The 22830-nt window shown below is 41.8% G+C and overlaps 1 protein-coding gene across 1 annotated transcript in view; it reads left to right on the forward strand.

The window, feature by feature from the left end:
* The window catches only part of RNF13 (ring finger protein 13), a 54227-nt gene extending 38836 nt beyond the window's left edge, over positions 1–15391 (forward strand). Inside the window, 5 exon segments of the mRNA XM_033150430.1 lie at positions 2313–2406; positions 11933–11961; positions 11963–12014; positions 13929–13967; positions 13970–15391. Coding sequence (XP_033006321.1) covers positions 2313–2406; positions 11933–11961; positions 11963–12014; positions 13929–13967; positions 13970–14298 — 543 coding nt within the window. The 3' untranslated portion in view covers positions 14299–15391.
* The last annotated feature ends 7439 nt before the right edge of the window (positions 15392–22830 follow it).

The following is a 22830-nucleotide window of genomic DNA, read 5'->3' on the forward strand; positions in this document are numbered from 1 at the left end:
ATATGTAGCCCATGCATGGGTTCTTGTTCATTTCAGTGGGGGAAAACATCTGCTTATACAAAGGATCTTCTTTTTTTGATTTTACAATGTCATAGTTACTTTTTCAGATTTATTTCATCTATAGAAGGGGAAAAGTAGGCTGTGTATTCATTTACTTGCTTAAAATTCAGCTAGGTCATTCTTTTTCTCAATTCAGATCAAAGCTGGTTTGGGAAAAACACACATCAAAATGCAGTATTTAATAAGAAACAACAGGATAGATTTGGATTGTGGCTAACGTCATGTGTACACCACTTCCCAAACCAGTGGTGGGAGTGTACTGGATGTAAGTGATAAACACAATCCTCAACTTTCTGGGGATTTCTTGAAGCATAGCTGGCCATCTGAATTGGAATGGACAAAGGTTTTTTTTTACCTTAGAAATTACACTTTCAGTTCTATCATACATTAAAGAACAACAACCAGAAACAATGCTGACCTCAAAGGGTAACGCCATAGAACAGTGCTGCTAGGAGACAACTGGTCATATACAATGGAATTCAAACTCCCAATGGAAGAAGCATCACATGTTATTAAAAAACAATTGTATCCCTGGGGATGCTGCCTTTGATAAGCTTACTGTATGTCCAATTACAGGAAGATACGGAATTGCAAACCTCTGGAGAATTTTTCTGCGGAATACACAGCTATGTACTATGTCTAGTTTCTCTAATGTACGTATCAGTCTGAATTGTAGAAAAGAGGCAAAGCAAGAGGAGGTGATACCCAAAGATGATAAACCCAGGGTTTAACTTTCATTAAGATTATGCAGGCTCCATCTCATAACCTTGTTCCATGGCCACAGCTGAGCCCAGAGCATGAGATATAGCAGAGAAGGGCAGTTTCTCAGCCTCCTCTTTGGCATCTTTCCACAAAGGATGGGTGCACATTCTCATTTTCAGTATACGTAGCCACTTAAAAACTCAGCGCATAGCAACTCTAAGCACATGGGAGAGACAGAATCACTTGTAGCATCTGGCCATAGCATGGTGGCTCTATTTTCCTGCAACCATAGCTAAAGGCTATAAAGCAGATGGGGAGATGGCTTGAATACAAACTTGCAATGAATCGGATGGAACACAGGTGAGAGCTGTTTATTGAACCTGCTCTGTGGCAGTGATGATGGTGAAGGGTCATTATTTCTCTATTGCCATTTCATCTTCATAGTGCTGTCCAGCTGAGTATTCTGAGTGGCTTTAGGTCCATCCTGTTTTTTTTTTAAAAAAATGCATTTCTATCACACCATTTTATCTAGGTAGCTCAAGGTGTTGTACATGGTTTCTCCCCCCCCCTTTTAATCCCCACAACAACCTTGTGATGTAAGTTAGGCTGAGAGTGAGTGGCCCAACGTCACCCAGATAGCCTAGTGGAGATTTGAACCCTAGTCTCTCAGATCTTAGTTTGACATTGTAACCACTACACAACACCAGCATTTTGACCCAGCAGAAGATGTGAAGGAGGACTCATATGACATGTACTTCAAGGGTGGAATTGCTCACAGCAGCTGCAGCCTGGAAGCCACTATTCAGACAGTTCAGTCTGTGATGTATCCAGAGAGCATCTGGTTCTGATGGATTATTTTGTTGAGGCCTGATAATATGGGCAAAGTCCAATCTTTCCTACATGACATTGTGTAGGTAAGAGCTGACCAGCTTGGTTCAAGAAATAAATGCTTTGCTTTGAGGGGGGTGGGTCAGTCCCATCTGCAATAAAGGAGGTAGGAGTGCAAACACTCCTGGAAAAAGTCATCCCTGGGCATAAAAGATTGTAACAGCTTGGCTAGTGGGTAAGAACCATTCACTAGGCAAGGTGCTTGAGCAGATGGTTGCTGTACAACCCCACAACTCTCAAATTATAGTAATTGTGTAGATCTACACCAGTCAGGTTTCAAGCCTGAGTTTGGTCCAGAGATTGCTTTGGTCGCCTGATGGTAGGAGGGAGACTGGGAAGTGTGACCCTAGGTAGACTTCTTTAGAGCTTGTCACTTGTCCACTAGCTATACTAGAGCTGCTTTGGTCTTGCTCATAGTAGCCTTGAGTAGTGGCCACTACAACGACTTCAGAGAAGATGAAGCAATATAACCTTATGGTGGTGTTGGTGTGCGGGATAAGGATGTGTACATAGGTTTTTCATTCCCACTATTAAGTCATGTTTCTATGTGGCTGATTTTGTCTTTCTTCTTTTGAACAACTGTTCTCAGAATGAAAGGAGACTTGAATTGTGTCGTGTATTACTCTTAAAAGTTTCTGTCTTCTATTTCTGTCTCTTTCAAGATCACAAAATTTGTCCAGGACAGACACAGAGCAAGAAGGAATCGGCTTCAAAAAGATCAGCTTAAGAAGCTTCCGGTACATAAGTTCAAGAAAGGTAAGTGTGGCTTTTTAGAATTGATTGAATAATCTATGCCATTTTAGAGCTACAGATGACACAGGCTAATTTTGCCAAGACTGCAATTTATGCATATTTACCACGGAGTAAGTCCCATTGAATTCAGTGGGGCTTGCTTCTGTGCAGACCAGTACAGGATTGCAATGAAGAACTCTACGTTGAGTTTTCAAACCTGAGCAGGTTTGATGTAGATTGAATGGCATCACATGATTGATGTTACAAAGACATTGTGCTCTGTCCCCAGCTTCTCTGGTTAAGGCACTCAGGATTGGAAAATATCTCTGTGTAGTTGAACTGGCAATACTGTATAGGTTACTACTACTGAACCAGTTCATATATTGCTGGAGTTGGCTAAATCTTTTCATTAACTACTCATAACCAAGTTCTATGGTGGAAAAAAGCAGGCTATAAAGGTACTTTTAAAAAAATTGTACAGGGTACAATTTGTGAGGGCAGTGCATGCTGAAATGCTAAATTATTACATGAACCAATAGACATTACAGTGCAACTATCCCTATTATCCATATTGGTAAAGGTAAAGGACCCCTGGATGGTTAAGTCCAGTCAAAGGCAACTATGAGGTGTGGCGCTCATCTCGCTTCAGGATGAGGGAGCTTGCGTTTGTCCACAGAAGCTTTCCGGGTCATGGGGCCAGCATGACTAAACTGCTACTGGCGCAGAGAGGACTGTGACGAGTGCCAAAGCACACAGAAACACTGTTTACCTTCCCACCACAGGAGTACCTATTTATTTACTTGCACTGGCATGCTTTTAAACTGCTAGGTTGGCAGGAACTGGGCAGAGCAATGGGAGCTCACCCCATCGCGCGGATTCAAACCACTGACCTTCTAGTCGGCAAGCCTAAGAGGCTTGGTGGTTTAGACCACAGCACCACCCGCATCCTATCCATATTGGACAGGCCAAATGAGGACATTAGAATGAAGGACTTACTAAGGTTTTTGTAAGTGGTGGCAATTCTGTCTGGCATATAGCCATAGTGGAAATAAGCAACTGGGGCGGGGGACAAAAAGTTTTATGCCATGGAAATGCAATGGCACAGGATTGAAAAACACTCTGCCAGCTGCATCTTACAAATATGATCTTCAGGATTTTGTATATACTAATTGTACTCCTGATCATCTGTATAGACAGATTGGAGCACCTCTGGAGTCTCCTGGACTGTACTTCCACATTATGTTGAATTACTGTTGCGGGGAAAAGGAAAGAATAACATAATTATCACCTTAATACTAGCAACTGGTTTATGTGGGTTGGGCAAGTTCGTTGGTTGCAGATCAGTGTTATGTATTTAAAAAATAAAAAATTAAAAATTAAACTTGTGCAAGTAGCCTATTCACATGAGCTTCTTTGGCAATCACTCGTAGCCGAGTAAGACATGAGCAGAGTGATATTAAAAAAGGAAACTTGTGTGATTACGGTTCATCTTCCGTGAGTCTGTGACTTACAGCAGCACGGCCATGATCGCTTGCGAGTTCCAGACTCCCACAGAGCATTGTTTGCATGAGTAGATTGCATAAGCAGTTATTTGTGTGTGAGTTAGTTGCAGTATGACCTGACTGCTAATGTAGCCTAATAGTTTGGACACATAAGGACACGGGGGTCTTGATTTTTTGCTTTTGAAAAGAGGAAATATGTTTAATCATTGTATATGTGCTGTTGTATGTGTTTACAAATCAGTTGTTAAGAACTGAAGGCTTATGCTTGAATTGGCTCATGTTTCTCTTCAGTCTCCTTTCCATTTCAACCGTGATGACTGTATTAAAAGGTAAAGGACCCCTGACCATTAGGTCCAGTTGCGGACGACTCCAGGGTTGCGGCACTCATCTCGCTTTATTGGCTGAGGAGACGGCGTACAGCTTCGGGTTATGTGGTCAGCATGACTAAGCCGCTTCTGGCGAACCAGAGCAGTGCACGGAAACGCTGTTTACCTTCCCGCCGGTGTGGTACCTATTTATCTACTTGCACTTTGACATGCTTTTGAACTGCTAGGTTGGCAGGAGCAGGGACTGGGCACGGGAGCTCACCTAGTCGCGGAGATTCGAACCGCCAAACTTCTGACCGGCAAGCCCTAGGCGCCACCCGTGTACCTGATGACTGTATAGTCAGGCACAATCTGCAACCCTTTCCCCAACTCCAACATTCATTGAACCAATATGAAGCCCTTCATTTCTTGGGGAGGGAGGGTATATATCTTTTTACCAATGTTTTTGCCTCTACATGTTTTGCCTAATTCATTGGACCTTTCATCCTTAACCTGTAGCATGCAAACAATTGAGGGGGAGATTTCATTGAATATTAATATAACTACAACATTGTCACTGGCAACATGAAGAATGAGGCTTACACATGGGCTTGGATTTCGGGGCAGAGCTGCACCCTATTTGCTGTTCACCCTTGATTGCCGTCTTCTATTATTGATGGCATTGCAAAGCAGATGTTCAGCTGAAAAGAGTGTCAGAGTGTCATATACAAAGTTAGTTTCTCATAAAAAATTAATGAGGCTTTTACCTTTGCAAGGCTGATATTTGCTGAATATTTTTGTTTCTTGGGCTTAAAATTTAATAGAATTGAGTATTAATTTCTTTTCCTGGTGAGGATTTCTGATGAAGATGAATTAAAGAGGAAAATATGCAAGAAGTATTATTTTCTTCTTGTTTTTATTGCATGTTATTTTACTGGATTTGCCAGTATGCCTTGCTTATGGAGCATGGGAGGGGTGTGGTAGAATTATGGCATCCATGTATGTGTTTAGTAAGCATGTTACTTTTTGCTTTGCTTCATAAAAGTGGAAGAGATCCAGTAGGCTACAATATCATACCCAAGGCTGATTTCAGCAGGTGGCATGTTTGGACCATTGCTGAGGCTGACTTCTGCTGACCTAGGCCTTGTTTTCCAGTCAGCCCCCACTGCAAAGTTGCCCACCATAATGCTATTTCACTGCAGGGCATTGTGGGTGCTGATAATGGCAGCTTGCCTTGTGCTCTTTAGAGGAGTGCAGTCATTGTCCACTCATTATATGCCTGCCCATCTGCCACTGTGTCATGGTAGAAATGAATAGGAGCAGGGCCACCCACTGATGTTTAGGAGGCCACATTGACATAGGGAGCCCCATGCTGAGCGTCTCCTCAAACCTGAAGACTGCTCTGATCAAACCTTTGCTCTAAGGTAGGGCATCCTATTACCAAATTTTGATTGACCACCTTCATTAGCAGAGATCTGACTAGAACTAGAGTCAATTTGCATGTGTTTGCTGCCATGTGGAGGTACCTCAAAATGTGAAGTGGTATAGAAATGTCATGAGAACATACCATTTCCAAAATGTGGGAGGCATGGAGATGAAAGATTCCGTGTACCGTATATTTATTTATTTTCTATTTATTTCACAAAATTTATATGTCACTTGATTGTAGAAAAAACCTCAAACAGCTGTCACGAGTTTGCACATATAACTGTAGAACAGGTCTATATATAGAATTGAGTTCTAGACTAAGTGCTGATTTTGACAGCCACACAAGTATATTAAATCTTTAAAGCTGTTGCTGGGTGCTTAGAATAGAAAGTCAACCCTTTGCCTAAGAACTGACTGAGGAGGAAAGCAATGGGGGAAGGAAGACAAGGTGTAAGGCTCTTCAAGATAAAAAAATCTGTCTGGTACTTTATATTGCTGGAGGCACACATATGAACACTTGAAATATGAGTGGAATAACACTGCTTATCATGGAAGAAACACATTCTCCTAAGCACTTCTGAAGAATAATATCCATGGGGCTTAATGGAGGGGCACACTGCAAATGCTCAGCCTTTGGGGGGGAGAGAGAGAGAGAGAATATTTCTCCCATCTCCCCTGATGAAAATAGTTCCACAAAGCTGTTTGCCACACAGGTGCCCATATGGTATTTTTCTCTCTACAGGGCAAATGCTGACTTACTAGCGCTGTAATACTTGCGTGTTTTGGCAAATAGTAGCTTTGGAGTGTTGTGATTTTAATCAGAAAAGTGGCATAGAATAATGTGTTACATACCCCTCCTGGTGCTGCAGTCATGATCAGATGACCTTTAAACTTAAAAAAAGCAGGCGATCCAATGACACACTTCCAATGTCACATCTAGTTTGGCCCTAAACAGCCAGAGCTTTGCGAGGGTATTTGGAGGGCACAACACTCTTCCCTGTCTAACCATTGACAAGAGTAGTGCTCCTTTCATGGTGACAGGTCTGCCACAAGTTAATGGCTAGATTCCAGGCAGTTTTGTTTTATGTACTAATTTCAGGCACATATAAGCTGCTGTATTAGCTGTCCCCATGAACACAGCCGCAGGCTTCTGAGATGGGTGCCAGCTGAAAGTCCTCGGGCACATACTATTTTTGTTTCCACTTTATTGAATATTTGCACTCTTCTAATGGAAAGAACATTCCAAATTACTATTTAAAAAAAATTCCAATGTCAATTGATTTAAGACAGCAAATAGACTAGGCTTTACAACACTGTGATATTTTGTGTTCTTTGGAGGCAAGACAACAACCCAGAAATCTTCTGTAACTCCAAGGAAAGCTTTTGGATTAGTCTGTTGCTATCCCTTGCTCGTCTTTCCCTGAAGTCTTTAAACAACTACATTTTTTTATTGTAAAGGCTATTACTAACTGCTAATGCTAATTAATTACACTGGAGCTCTCCGATGTGTGACATTTAAGGTGCAGTCCATTTATACTCAAACACACGGCCAAATTATTGTTTAACTGTACAAACCGCTGGAAAAGTGATAAATATTTGATCAAGTGGAATCAACTGAGTGGGTGCTGTATTGAATCTATTATTGAGACAGTAGCATAGAGCTCTTCATTCTGGTCTTCCATGATAGGCAGAATCACAGCTAACTCAATTCATTCAGTCTTTCACAGGTTTGGAAGAGCATTTGAATCTTAAAGATGAATTACCCCCCCCCCCCGGTGGCCACTTTTCCATCATGGCAAAAGCCAGAGAAACCACAAATATGTTTTTCAATCTGAAATGTTAACTTCCTGGGGGTGAAATGAGTGGAGAGAGAATGTGAAAAATAGAGTAGATCACTTAGACAAGCTGTTCTCTCCTTGCCACAAATTGGTTTGGGTCTTAGTAGACCGCCATACTCATTCATTCGTTTTACAAATCAAAGCACATATATATGGAAGTATTTTGATAACTGTAGTCTTGTCTTTCTAATGTAATGTGATTGTGAGCAAATTTCTGTGAAATCAGATGTTAAAAGTTTCAGCTCAGATTCAGCATTCATCCCACTTGCTGGCATTAATTCCCCATCTCCTATAACCAGTGCATACTATTACAATCACATGGTGGCCATTACTTCTCAAATAATGGTTGCATCCCTAATCTGCCAGGTTAGAGGTGCAGAATACATGCATTTATTATTTCATATAATTCATCATCTAGAACACAGGGACCAAACATCTACTAAATTAACACATTGGGCAGCATGGCTTCTGCAAGAATAAGATCCATCTAACCAGCCTCTTAAGAGTTTTGAGAATGTCAATAAGCACATGTACAGCATGTATACTTAAGACTCTCAAAATGCTTTCTATACAGTCTCTCAACGAAGATTCCTAAGTGAGCTTAGCAGTTATGGATCAGTAACTGCTTGAAGAGCAAGAAGCAGAGAGCAGGAATGTAAGAAGTGGGTTCGTCCAAGAATCTGTTTGGGAACCTCTGCTTTTTAACTTGTTCATAAATAGTCTGGAGTTAGAAGTGATCTGTAAGGTGACCAAGCTTGCTGATGACACCATATTGTTCAAGGTGATGGCGGGGTGGGGTGGGGTGGGGGGGAAGAATGATTGCAAGGAACTCCAAAACGATCTCTCAAATTGGCTGAAATGGGCATTAAAATCACAAATGCAATTCAGAAAAAGCAATGGTTAAGTGATGTACATTGGGGCAAAAAATGTAACTTCAAGGAAATGCTAATGGGGCCTGAATTGACCATGACTGAGCAGGAATGAGACCTTGGAATTGTAGTAGATTGCTTGCTGCAACTAATGTGCAACAGCTGTGAAAAAGAAAATTCCCTGTGAGGCATCATTAGGAAAGAGATTGAGTATAAAACTTCCAGTACATAATTCTGTTACTCGAATCTATGGTTGAGCTGCAAAATTGGGTAGCATTCTGAGTGTACCTCAAAAAGGATACTGAAGAGCTGGAAAATGTGAAGAAAAGGGCAACAAAAAATAGGACGTGGATTGAGTTGGCTTCTAAATGGCAGGCAGAGTCTCCAGGGGTGGAGGAAGCTTCCTGCTATAGACCTTCGCCCTCAAAACTATTAAGACTTGGCAGTGCCCTCCCTCCCTGTTTCTCCTTGCATATTTGCTTGCACATGAGTGAGCCATACCCCTCCCCCCTCCGTGCATGTTGTTAAGGAACACAACATTTTTTAGTATGTACAGGCAAATATTTCTTGCCACATTGTTTGCAAGGTTTCTTATAGTTATTTTGGAAAAAAGCCATCTTTAGTGTGACCCCCTCCCCCCTCAAACTGCTTTAATTCAAAAGCATAAAGACAGAAGCTAATATTCCACTGATAGTCTTAGATGGGTTGTTAATGTCGTTTGCTAAGTTGCATATAAATCTGTGTCAACTTCCCGTAGGAAGACCTAAGGGGGGGGGAACTATAAACCTGTTGGGGGAGGTGGGGAGTAGGGCACATTTCAGTCTTAATTATTCTTCAAAGCTCCTTTAAACAACTTGGTAGCTCTAAGTATGCTGGCGTCTAGACAGAGCAAGCGTTATCCCTGGTGTTGCCTACAGAGGGAAACTTGTGTGATGGCCAACTCTAGCCCCATATTGGCTCTTTGTCAGATTTGGCAAGGGAGGAATAAAAATGGCTTGATTGTTGCTAGATAAGATTTCCCAGGACAGTAATGCAAAATCCATTAGCACCAATAACAACAGCTTCAGCCCTGTTGATGCTAAAGGATTAACCTTTCAGGGCTTTCCTGGTTATTTGGATAGGAAGTAAAGCAGCAGCTCCAGAGGATTGTAATCTTGGTATTAGGCATTCCTGGGTTTCTTTCAACTGCATCCTACTCTGCTGAAAAAGCATTGTGTGATTCCTTGCATTCAGATGAGGCTAATTAGTCAAACTTTTTAGAAAGGGAGAGGGATCCAGCTATTCTTTCGCTTTTTTGCTTTAATTCTGAGCCAACAGTTCTTGCGTTTCTTGGTAGCTTGCATTTGGCATGAGGGGGTATTGTGTCAGGGATGGCCTGTCTCCAGTAGTAAGGGAAGAGAATCAGACCTTCTTTTATTATATGTGATGCATATAATGGTCGTGGTTGAGAGGCAGTCTCTGAAGTGTTGGGATCCTGAGCTGCAGAAGGTTTTATAAGCCAAAGCCAGTACTTTGACTTTGGCCTAGAAACCAATTGGTAGGCAATGCATTTGGGCCAGGATTGGTGTTAAGTGCTCAGACAATTTCGTCCCAGTGAGCAGCCTGGCTGCTGAGTTCTGCACCAGGTTGTCTCCATCACATGCCCACCTTTTTAACAGAAGGCTCTGTCTGTACTAGTAAAAGAAGAGACACACTGATCATGTCCGTTAGATCACGCCCATTGGAGTCAATAGGGAAGTCATCCTGAGGGGGTTCATGGTTTTGAGACCTACAACTAATTTTGGAGAAGGTAGTGTTTGAAGGTGCCTAGCGTAGGCTGAAAATTCTACACCAAGTTAACCCTATGTGGCAAAATTGGGAAGAATTCCATATGTTCATATAACTGGTTTAACTGGTATAGTTAAACCAGAGAAATGTTGAACATAGTTTATCATGGAAGTCATATTAAGGATGCTGATAAGAGGAAAACAGTGATTTGTGTAGTTTCTTATTATAAACTAAAGTAACAGAAGTACAATTCTGTCATTTAGAAATTGTGTTATTCTTTCAAATGGGATTGTCCTTTATCCTGTTACTGTCCATTACTGGCCCATCTGCCTGACTTCACAATGCTGTACAACTCTTCATATGGTTAATCAAGTCTTAGTAATTTTATTTCCATGGCTTCCATTGTTAGTATCTTAAAACTCTTCAGCTATACAGGCATTTAGCAATATAAGGTTTACTAGGGGCTGCCCCTGCTTGTGTTGCTCAGATAGCTTAGTTGGTGGAACATGGGATTCTTAATCTCAGGGTTGTGGGTTCAAGCCCCACGTTGGGCAAAAGAGTCCTACGTTGCAGGCAGTTGTACTAGATGACCCTCATGGTCCCCTCCCAACTCTACAATTCTGATTCTAACCAGTGCTCTCTTTTTTTCGAAGCAGTACATGCCGGCACGCCATACTGCCGCAACCCTTTTACGATTGCCAGACAAGTTCCTAGAGGCGCTTTTGGCATTTCCATCCCATGTTACACAAAACGTTGCAAAAATACCAAACCACACCCTATGCAAAGTGTTGTGCACTTTGATGCACACACAGAGCTTCTGAACAAGTCCATGCATTTATTGTCAGGTGCCCATCCACTGAAATAAATAGGGAAAGAATTATTGTCTATAGAGGAATTGTGTACATGTGCCTGAGCTTGGATGTTTATAACAAATGCTGGCTTGGGTACAAAGATGCATATTTCCTGGTCTTACTATGTTAAAAGAATCAGAACTACTACTATTAACTCCAAAGTTTAATATCTATGCAAACATAAATTCACCATAGGTATCTTCCCTTTCAAATTGTGTATTTTCATCATATTGTTGGTTTTTATATTTATATATATATATATTATATATACACACACACACTCATTCCTCACTCTCTCTCACTCTCTCACACACACACAGTCATGTTGTTGTTATTATTTATATTAATATTTTTAGGAATCATGACTCCAACAATTAACAAATTACTATTCTGTTGTAAAAATATTAAGATGTCTTAGATTGCTTAACCTCTCTACATTATAGCTTCTCTCCAGGACTAGAAATGATACACATTGCACTTTCTGAGAAAAGATCAGAAATAATTTTGGTATTGCAGGCAGCTCAGAAACATCGTCTAATGAACCAAGAGCTCTAGTTTTCTTTCAGCCTAGTGTTACGCAGATCTCAGTGCAGGGCTCTTTTTATGACTGCTATTCTCTACTGTGTTTTGGGCCCATCATCACCCATTTTTCTTACACCTTACTCTCTGGAGGTTGCAAGGACAATACAAAGGTTCTTATTCTCAGTACTGTATTATTCTGAGAGAAGCCTGCATTTAGCAGTATTTTAAAATGTTATGGAAAGTATCCTGTAAGAATGTGAGAAAATAGCAGTAAATAGCTTAACATGAAGAACAGATGAGACACAGTAATAGAATAAAAACAAGAGAGACAACATTCTTCATATTAATTGTCCTGCATTCTAACAGTCTTGCAGCATTGAGGAGAAATGCCCCGTGGAGCCAATTTCTATCTCATACTTGAGTTTCCACTTTTGTAATGCAAGTTTATTCCATTTTTTTCTACTGCAGGAGATGAATATGATGTTTGTGCCATTTGGCCTGGATGAATATGAGGATGGAGACAAGCTCAGAATCCTTCCTTGTTCTCATGGCAAGTAACTTCATTTGGGCTTGATGTTAAAATGCAACGAATAAGAAATCAAAACCTGTGTTTTTGTTAACAAATCCTTTAGTGGTCCAAGATGCACAGTGAAATAAAAGGGTATTGTTGGGACTTCTGAATATAATAAAACTGGAAAAACCACTCCTTCCTACTTGCATCTACCTGTTAGGTTGGTTAGTATGTGGAGTTAAGCAGGAGAATAGTTTAAAGTGCTAAAACGGACAAATACATAGTATTTGTTCAGCAGACTGCCGCAGAAGCACAGATGGAATGGCAACTTTCAGGCAGCCCAGTGCCAATGGCAGTCAACACTATCCAATCAGCAGGTGGTTCCCCTCCCCTGGGGTCTGCACCACTGCCAAATGTGGCAGCCAGATCATGCATATGCTGTGTTTGACTGCTCTCCCATGTCAAAAACCCTTTCCTATGAAAAAAGCTTTCTTTGCCGCTGGCTGGGCAGGGAGAAGGGCGGGCCAGCGAGAAGGGGTGACATCCCTTCTCGCTGGCCCGCCCCTCTCCATTCTCCGGCTCCACTCAGGGAGCCCAGCGGCTTTCTTCGCCGCTGACTAGAGCAGTGTTTTTCAACCTTTTTTGGGCAAAGGCACACTTGTTTCATGAAAAAAATCACGAGGCACACCACCATTAGAAAATGTTAAAAAATTTAACTGTGCCTATATTGACTATATATAAAGTAATTCTCTTGAATAGGAATCAAATAAACAAACTTTTTCCCACGGCACACCAGGCAACATCTCGCGGCACACTAGTGTGCCGCGGAACAGTGGTTGAAAAACCACTGGACTAGAGGTGCCAAACACGGGGGGCGGGGTCACCCCCCGGGTGCTACCCGGGGCGGCCCCGCCCCTCGCCGGTGAACTTCACAGTACCAAGTCTGTCTGCTACTAGGAATGCCAGGACTCAATAGACCAGTCTGATGCAGTGAGACAAATGCTACATTCTGCCACCAGCAACACTAGTTTACTGGATGGTGAGGTTTCTTTTTAATATGAGAATGGAGCCACATTCAAATATGCTATTTCCTACTTGCATTGGAAATGGTTATCTGAGGAAATCTATGCACTTACTTATTTGAACATGTAGGTCAGCTAAGTTAGGAAGTGTTACACACATCAGTGCTTCGATTGCAGCTAGAAAGTGGTGTTTGCATAGTTTGCTCCCTCCCTGATTAATTCTGCTACCTGAGAGACAGTGTAATGTCTGCCTTAATCCAGAATAACTTTCTCAGTAATAGGCTGAAGTATACATCTAAATGAGGGCAGTACATGCATTTGATTAGATTGAGAGCTGCAGACAGGGCCACTTTCACTTTTAATTTTATACAGCACTTTGTGCTTTTAAGCAGTCTGACAAAAGTATTTTCCTGATACCAGTGCCACCTAGAATTCTGCACAGGAACAATCAGGGATTCCCAGAGGGCTTCTAAAAGTTGCAGCAATGCTGAGCTAGATCAATTATGTTGATTTGGTACAAGGGAGTTTATACCAAGTCAGACCTTTGGTCTATCCTGTTCAGTATTATCCACACTGACTGGCAGCAGCTTCCAGAATTCAGAAATAAGATATTCCCAGTCTTACCCATTGATGCCAAAACTTGAATCCAAGACCCGAGATCTTCTGCTTGTAAATGTCCTACTATTGAGCTGTAGCCACTTATTTTTAAAATTGAAGCTTGACAAATGTTCTATTGCTGTTCCACCAATTGAGGATAACACCTAAGCAGCACATGGTTGATTGGGGCGGGGAGCGGGTCCCACTAAGCTAGCTGCTATAGAACTGGTAGGGTTTTTTGGGCAGTGTGTGTATGTTTTATCATTAAATATAAACCACCCTCTTTATAAAACTACTGATAAAGTTAAGTGATTCTCTCTTTCCCCCCAAATAGCATACCACTGCAAGTGTGTGGACCCCTGGTTGACTAAAACCAGAAAACATGCCCAGTCTGTAAACAGAAAGTGGTCCCTTCCCAGGGAGATTCAGACTCTGAAACAGACAGTCAGGAAGAAAATGAAGTCTCCGAGAACACTCCTTTGCTTAGGCCGCTTGCTTCCGTCAGCACTCAGTCCTTTGGGGCACTGTCAGAGTCTTATTCTCATCCGAACATGACAGAGTCTTCAGACTATGAGGACGAAGAGGACGACGACAATGAAGATATCGACAGTAGCGATGCAGAGAATGGAATAACTGAAGAGAGTGTAGTAGTCCAGCTACAGCCCAATGTGAACAGGATTACAGAATGGCAAAATACCGTTTGAACTTCAGAACAAATGGTGTTAACTGAACTCCTCTTGTCCAGAGAGCTCTACTTTTATGTACACATCATAGGGAAGCACATTGTGACCCTGCTGTTGCTCAGTAGAAGCAGCTGTTCATAAGTGTTCTATATAGTTTAATCTCATTACAGGTTTCTTTGTGTTGTTTTTTTCCCATTTGTCTTTTTAAGACAAGCGTTTTAACTGGACTTCACAATGGTAATGAGTAACAAGGGGCACTCCCATCACTAGAGACGACAATGCACACAGAAAGAGATGTTATTTCAGCACCTTGTTAAATGGAGTTTAGCCAAGACAGTAAATATTTTTCTTGCTACAGGTGTAGGTAAGCAGAGGTTATATTGACAACGTTATTTATTACATGTATGGTACGTTCTACCCTGCAAATCCAACCAAAAAAAAGTATATGGGTATGGCTGTGAGGGCTTTTCCTGGAACAGCTAGTACTCAATGAAAGAACAAGGTAGGCAGGCCTGTTTTAGTATTCATTTATCAAGAGATTCTCCAACAGATGAGGGAGATTGGCTTGATCTCCATAGAAAAGCAATTTGCCAGCCCTTCCCATTATCCTATTGTGCTTGCAAGAACTGCTGGAAGTAGTGAAAGAAGTTTCAGCATCACTTAGGCTTAAACATCTCCTGAGGAAAATAATCAGGATACAAATGTATTCATCCAGCACACTTCGCTAAAAGCAACTCAGTTTATTCTTAAGACGGGTAGGGACCAGTGCAGAAAGGCACCATCAGGCCACACCACATATAGAAATACTGAATTTTGTGTGTGCGCTATTGATTCTCAAAGGATATATACCTCTATACAGAGCATTTGAAGATCCATTAGTCTGCTACAACTATGCACATAGAAAACTTAAGTATTGGATTTGAAAATTGAGTGCTTATAAATATCTAACAGGATTCTACTTACAGTATATCATGGAAAAAGATAAATTATATACAATTGTAACTATGTAGAAAGTAGCCACACTTCTGTATAATTAAACTGCAGAGATTTTTTTTATATGGCCTTGTATAGGAAAGTTTGAAAGGATGTTAATAAAACATGTTTTCCACTTTAATAACCACTTTATTACTGTATGTGAAAGAACCACATAACTGAGTGTTTAAAAACTACAGTTGAACCAAAATGTAGTGGAATGCTGTGAACATAGAACCACAAAAGCAATCTTCCCAGAGGATATGCAAAGCGGGGATAGGGAGAGAAACAGTGTTCATGCAGTAAGAAAACCACTCCCCCGCCACTATATGGCATTCCAGCAGCAGACACTAAGTGCCATTATCACTTTGCCATCTCTGAGTAGTTACAACAGTAATGGAGAAACTGGCCTTCCAGGTGTTGCTGGACTACAACTCCCATCATGGGCAGGGCTCAGGAGCAGTTCAGCAACATCTGGAGTCTCCACCCCGTTTATAGTGTCACATAGCTGTTCTGTGTTTTCAAGCAAGAAATGGTGCAGAGGCTGCAGTCGGTGGGAGCTATGAGCCAGTAGTATAAAGTAAACTTTGGGAAATGCTTGTGGGCATCAGCCATGTTACCTGCTGAAGATTTAACCTAGTTCCAGCTGTTGAATGCATAAATATTGCAGCAAATAGATTTTAGGGCACAACACATCAAAAATTTCTTGTGCAAGCCTGTTGAAATAAAGAGCCCTACTGAAATAGCATATTTTGCTTTTCATGTCCAGTGACCAATATAGAACCAAGAAAATGAACAGTATATGTTTGTCGGTTATAATATGCTCAATTCTAAATTACTTGTTGCAGTTTCTGTGTTAAGCATTGTGCAGTTTTTTTAAGAACATAAATATAAGTCTCTCTTTAGCCTGAGTGCAACAATGCCTCTCATCATATTAAAATATCCTATCTTAGGGATGGCTCTGCCAACTTAAAAGAAATGCAAACGCTGTCAGTAGTCTTCTCACAGCAGCTGGGAAAAGAAATCATTTCTGAAAGTTGTGTTACTGTGGTAGCTGAGGAAGTCACTCAATGTGACTGGAGAAAAATTAGAGGGGCGGGGAAACGAGGACACACAAATGAGTCAACAATCATTAGATGAAGGACTCTTCTCTCCCCGCCTTCCATGCACACATGCATACACACTCAACCTGCTTACAAAATACACGGTATCACTAAAGTCCTAAAGCTTTCGGTGCACAGTATCCCTATTAAAGCTAATGGGCAATAATAATATAGATTGTAGCCCTTAATTTCAAAGTCTTGTGGCATTTCAAAGACTTACATTCATAAATTAGAGCCTGCTTTTTCACCATGAAAGCTTATGGCAGCCCATCTTGACATACCTTCCAGATTTTTGGACTGTAATGCCTATCAGCTCCAGCCAGCATGGCCCAATGGTGAGGGATTATGGAAGGGGTAGTCCAAAACAGCTGGAGGGCACCAGTAGCTTTGCACTGCATCTTTCACTGCACATAAACTTTAAAATGTTTTTAAATGTCTTTAGTTTTTATCACTCGTGTGTTTGTCACCCTGGGATCCTCTGGGAGAGATATAAAGTTAACCAATAACCACCCTCCCTGGCCCAGTGGTTCTAAACAGGTTCTATAGTAAAGTGATACTGAGAACACCTTCATTTAGACGGGGAAAAAATTCAACAGTTCATATGTGCAGGTTGCATCAAGCATTGCATTGGGTCAAATGTCTTGCAGGGGATGCTTTCCTGGACCTTGGGTGAATCATTTGGAGTGGCAAAACCTTACACTGGGGGAGCATATCCCAAATTCATTTAAGAAAAGCATATTTTGGCAAATGGCACAGGTGAGGTTCAATACTATCTCATAGGAGGGCAGCCTCACAGAGGTGTGGGTGGTTTAAAACTTATTCTGGAGTGCATACTCCCAATTCCTTATTATGTTCAATGCATTTTGGCTATCACTGGTGTATAAGCACATGAAAATAGCAGACAGCTACATGTGATTCAACACCATCTCACAGCAGAGATTCTCCTGGAACTCTGATGATCCAAGTTATTTTGGAATGTTTGTATGTGTTACACATGTCTGGCTAATATTTACATCATTTCATGATGTTGGCTGTTAATGAGACATCAAAAACTTTGACAAAATTCATAGCTGTCGGTGCCATGGCTCATGAGATAGATGCTGCATGCCAGGTGACAATTTTGGGAAATGGCTTTGTGCGGTCTTTTACCACTTGTACATGTCTTCCCAATCTTCCTGCGCCCCCATTGCAGCCAAAGTGGAAATTGCAAACCATAACATAGGACTCTCTTGTAAGCACAGGTACAGAAGTGCATGAACAGCTGAATAACCATCAATCTGGTTCCTTCCTCATGACCATGGATAGGCAAACTAAGGCCCGGGGCCGGATTCAGCCCAATTGCCTTCTAAATCCGGCCCACAGACGGTCTGGGAATCAGCGTGTTTTTACATGAGTAGAATGTGTGCTTTTATTTAAAATGCATCTCTTGGTTATTTGCGGGGCATAGGAATGCATTCATTATTTATTTTTTTCAAAATATAGTCTGGCCCCCCACAAGGTCCGAGGGATAGTGGACCAGTCCCCTGCTGAAAAAGTTTGCTGACCCCTGCTCATGACAGCTTAACTATGAGCCGAAAACTTCTGTATACCCAGCAAGTACCCTCTGTAGAGATATGGAAGTTTATCAAAGCCCATCAGTACACAACCCAGTCATAAGCAGAAGTCAAGCATCAAAACTAAAGTGTATGCATTAGAGAATGTTGATCTAAATTGTCACTGAAGGTGCATACTTTGAATACACCCATCAGAAGCCATTTATCAGTTACATTAAATGAAGATAATACACCAATGGTTTGACAGCAGCCCCTGTCCCAATGGAATGTGTAGAATATTCAACAGAACACACCAGCTAGTACAACATAGTTGGTGGGCTGTATAGGGTTTGATGGAGGGGCAGGGAGGGAGTTTTAGCTTTATGACTCTTTGAAAGTATCTCTATGCAGTCAAAGAGTATGAGCTATGAGAAACCACAACAAGTGCAGGAGAAAAATATGGTAGATATTCACACACTTAAAGGGTGCATAGGAACATGGCAGAACATCACCAAGCCTTTAGCTATAGGAGAGCAAATTGCAGGAGGTGGTGCTGTATAGAGCAATGGCTGATACAGACTAAAGTCAGGTACTGAGATCTAGAGAAACCCAGGAGAACAATGAATGTAAGATCAGAACAGCAAAAACTACTTAATTTTAAAAATGCTTAGGGTTATGGTGGTTTTAAACTCGAGAGATCTGCAACAAAGAATAGTAGAGTGGCTGCAAAGCAAGTTTTTGTACTAAATGTACATAGTGAGAGCTACTAAAAATGTTGTAGAGCAGGTCACCTCCCCCATAGCTTCTCTGTACCCCCTTCTCCTTCCACTTTCAGCCTTTTTAACATTTTCCCACAACAAACATGCCCGTGGTCCTTGTTAACACTCACATTAAAAAAATCTTACTACTCAGAAGCAACTATCTAGTTCAATGGAGCTTACTTCTAGGTAAATGGATCTAAGATTGCACTCACTCTCTCATATGCATGCACACAGTCCCCTTGTTCACTGCCCTTACAGACTTCTTCACAATGGCAATGCAGTAATATTTTTGGTCTCTGTCCTGACCCTTAGGGTTTTTTTTAAAGAGCCATTTCAAGCACTTCAACTTACAGAAATTGATCAGTAAGTGGTAAATCTATTGCAGACACAGGAATGATAAAACATGCTGCTTTGCCACAATCCTGTGGGGCCTACCCCACGTCTTGTTATGTATAACCAAACCATACAGAAGCTGCTTCAATTGCCCTTTTCACCGTTCATCACTCAGACTGCCAGTCAGGTCACGCCTGTCATATGCCAGCATGGTGGGGTCCCTGTCATTAGATGCATTAGCTAAAATGCACACACAAGCCCTTCCACTCCAGGCATTATTGTGCACAATGGCTCCCTCCCTCCAATATTGTTTCATCAGAGAAAAGGGTAAATGGAGAAGCTGACAGCAGTTCTACGAACCATGCTAAGTATTGAGGTGACTGCTTAGTGCAAATTTAAATGTAAAAATGTCTCCCCCCACTGAAATTATTTTGGAGGAAAGCACCGGATTGATCCTTTCAAACATGACTCTGAACTCCTTCCAAAACCAGCATGATTTCTTCATTTAGCCCTATCTGTACCCAGTGGCCTCCTAGTAATATAGAAGAGTCAGACCATTGGCCCATCTACTTCAGCACTGACCATATGATGACCGGGAACAGCTCTGCAAGATTCCAGAAAGAAGTCTTTCCTAGCCTTATCAGGAGATACCAGGGATTGAAACTGGGGTCTTCTGCATACAATGCTGGTGTTCCACCACTGAGCTGCTGCCCTTACCCCTTGCTATTGTGATTAGCTATCCCAATTGATGTTTTGAATTATGGAGCTGGAGGAGACTCTTGAGAGTCCCGTGGACTGCAAAAAGATCAAACTTATCCATCCTTAAGAAATCAGCCCTGAGTGCTCACTGGAAAGACAGATCCTGAAGTTGAGGCTCCAGTACTTTGGCCACCTCATGAGAAGGGAAGACCCCTACAAAAGACCCTGATGTTGGAAAGATGGAGGCACAAGGAGAAGGGGATGACAGAGGAGTGAGATGGTTGGACAGTGTCTCGAAGCGACTAGCATGAGTTTGGCCAACTGCAGGAGGCAGTGAAAGAAGGCGTGTCTGGCTGGCGTCTGGTCCATGGGGTCCAAAGAGTCGGACAAAACTGACAACAATGAACATCCCATTTTATTTCTTTAGTATGTCAAGTTTAAGAAAATGCAGTTCATTGAAACAGAAAATATCCCTGATACAACCAGCAAGTTCAACCAGTTTGGATACAGCTTTTATAACCTGTTCCACAGTGAAGGCAAAATGTTGCATACTACAATATTGAAGCAGCCTAGGAACACTAGCCAGAACCATTCAGGACTTTTGTATCAGGGTGAAAATTATAGTGTGCCTTAATGCGAGGATCAGAGCCACACACTTTGCATGTATTCTGTAGAAGTAACAGACTGGTGAAAGAATGCCGAATGTCCGCTATTTAGCCCACATTTTGTAAAGCAGGTGTGGAAGGAGAGGAATGTTTCAAGCATGCAGAAATATCCAAGATTAACCTGAACAACCCACTGATAGATACACCATCCCATTATATCCAGTTATATCTTTCCAAATCAGTCAACACAATTGCTGACGCAGTAACAGAATCATATGAACTATTAAAATTCCAATGTACAACTTCTTGTTAAGACCCAAGGATCACTGGGCAACAGGGCTAGTCTTTTCATGGGGTGAAATGAGAAACTGTCTTAGGTGGCAGGGGCCAGGAAGCAGTGCTCAGCCACCCTGCTTGCCTTTCCACCCAGGTCTGCCACCCTCTACCTCTGCAGCCACCCACCTGCCAAGATCCCTGGTCAGCTTTCCCCCCGCCCCCAAGGTTCGAAATCCCTGCAACGGGGTGACCTCCTGTTGCTCGGTCCCAGCTCCTGCCAACCTAGAAGTTTGAAAGCACACCGAAAAGTGCAAGTAGATAAATAGGTACTGCTCCAGCGGGAAGGTAAACTGTTTCCATGCGCTGCTCTGGTTTCAGTGTTCCGTTGTGCCAGAAGCGGCTTAGTCATGCTGGCCATGTGACTCGGAAAACTGCGGACAACGCCAGCTCCCTCAGCCAGTAAAGCAAAATGAGCGCCGCACCCCAGAGTCTTTTGTGACTGGACTTAACTGTCAGGGGTCCCTTTACCTTTTTACTTTGCTTACATTAGTTTTTTTTTTTTAAGGTTTTCTAGATGCTATGGCAAAGCAGCAGCAGCACAAGCACTCTCAGGTCACCTCACCTGCTTTTAAGAGAGTGAGGGAGCACCAGCGCTGCTGCCATGTTAGCAGCATCAAATCAGATGGGGAGGGGCACCCACTTCAGGCAGTGCAGTGCCTTGCACCAGCCCCGATGGACATTTTGCAGTCCCTCCGCCCAAGATAAGCTTGTAAAGCAAAAGAAGATTGGGGGAGAGAGAGAATAGCTAAAGGATATTTGTACAGATGTACGTTGGATCCGAATGCCGGAAACCCGGAAGTGAGTGTTCCAGTTTGCGAACATTCTTTGGAACCCGAACGTCTGGACACGGCTTCCAATTGGCTGTAGGAGCTTCCTGCAGCCAATCAGAAGCCACACTTTGCTTCCAAACATTTTGGAAGTCAAATGGACTTCCGGAAAGGATTCCATTCAACTTCCGAGGTATGACTATAATGTAAAACACTGAAAGAAATTGCTTTCCTTCCGAAGTGCTGGAGCCTCTACTACCTGGTTCATATATACCGGTATCTCAGTGAAGAGTTTGAGAAGCATCTGCACAAAAGAAAACATCTGAGACCTACTGAAGTCATAATCTATTTCTATTATGAAGGAAGAGTGAATAATATAAAAATACCAATAAAGGGAATGCTATTAACAGAATAAAGATTGCGAAGTTAAAATACAAAAGTGTGTATAAAACTTCTATTCTTCTCCAGACCAACCAACCTTGCACCCAGCTTAAAAGAATCAACTCATTTTGATCAGATAGACAAAATCAGACCCCATCAATGCTGCTTCTATTTATATAAAGTTGCAATGATCTACATATATAAACTGACTGTTAATTACAGGAAAGTTTCATACTACGGTAGTAGCATTTTTTTTAAAAAAAAAACAGCACAGTAGTTTCAACACTCATTTCTTGAAAAGACAGGCAGACTTCAAATAAGGGTTGCAAGGGCTCGTTCATATCCTTGAGAGGAAGTTGTGTGTGTGGGGGGGAGTATTACAGCTGTTCCCCATGCTGACTCACCTCCCAACACTCATAGTTCAACTTACTTCCATAAAAACAAGCATTTGTGATTAACAGTTCATATATACCACCAGGTATAGATGAAGCTTAGCTAAGATATTAAGCTAGGACTGCAAATATTTAATTAAGAGTACTTAACTAAAAGTCCCCTGATGTTGAAAAATCCCCACTTTTCCCCCTCAGGAAGCAATACCACTTTCATGATAATGCTTACCACAGCACATGTGTACAGTGGTGCCCCGCTAGAAACGAATGCCTCGCTAGACAAAAAACTCGCTAGACGAACGCATTCGTCTAGCGGAAAGCTGCCCCGCTAGACGAAAAGTCTATGGGGCTGCCTCGCAAGACGAAAAATTCCGGCTTTTTTTCCGTTTTGCGGAGCGCGGCTGTCATTGCCGCTCCGCAAGACGAAAAAACCCGCTAGACGAAAAATTTCGCAGAACGAATTATTTCGTCTAGCGGGGGCACCACTGTATATCTAAAACAAAGTATGCTTTCCACTTTAAAACTATGTTTATATGCAAATTTTGCACAACTGTCAATTAAGGTTCTGAATAGGGCGGCAGCCTTTTAAAAAGGAAAAAAAAACAAAACAACCACATCACGTAGCTGATTCATAGCCCATTTCAAGAAGATTTAAGCTGTGGCAATTTCTCTAAC

This window comes from Lacerta agilis, chromosome 5 (assembly GCF_009819535.1).
Source record: "Lacerta agilis isolate rLacAgi1 chromosome 5, rLacAgi1.pri, whole genome shotgun sequence".
NCBI classification, from domain to species: domain Eukaryota; kingdom Metazoa; phylum Chordata; class Lepidosauria; order Squamata; family Lacertidae; genus Lacerta; species Lacerta agilis.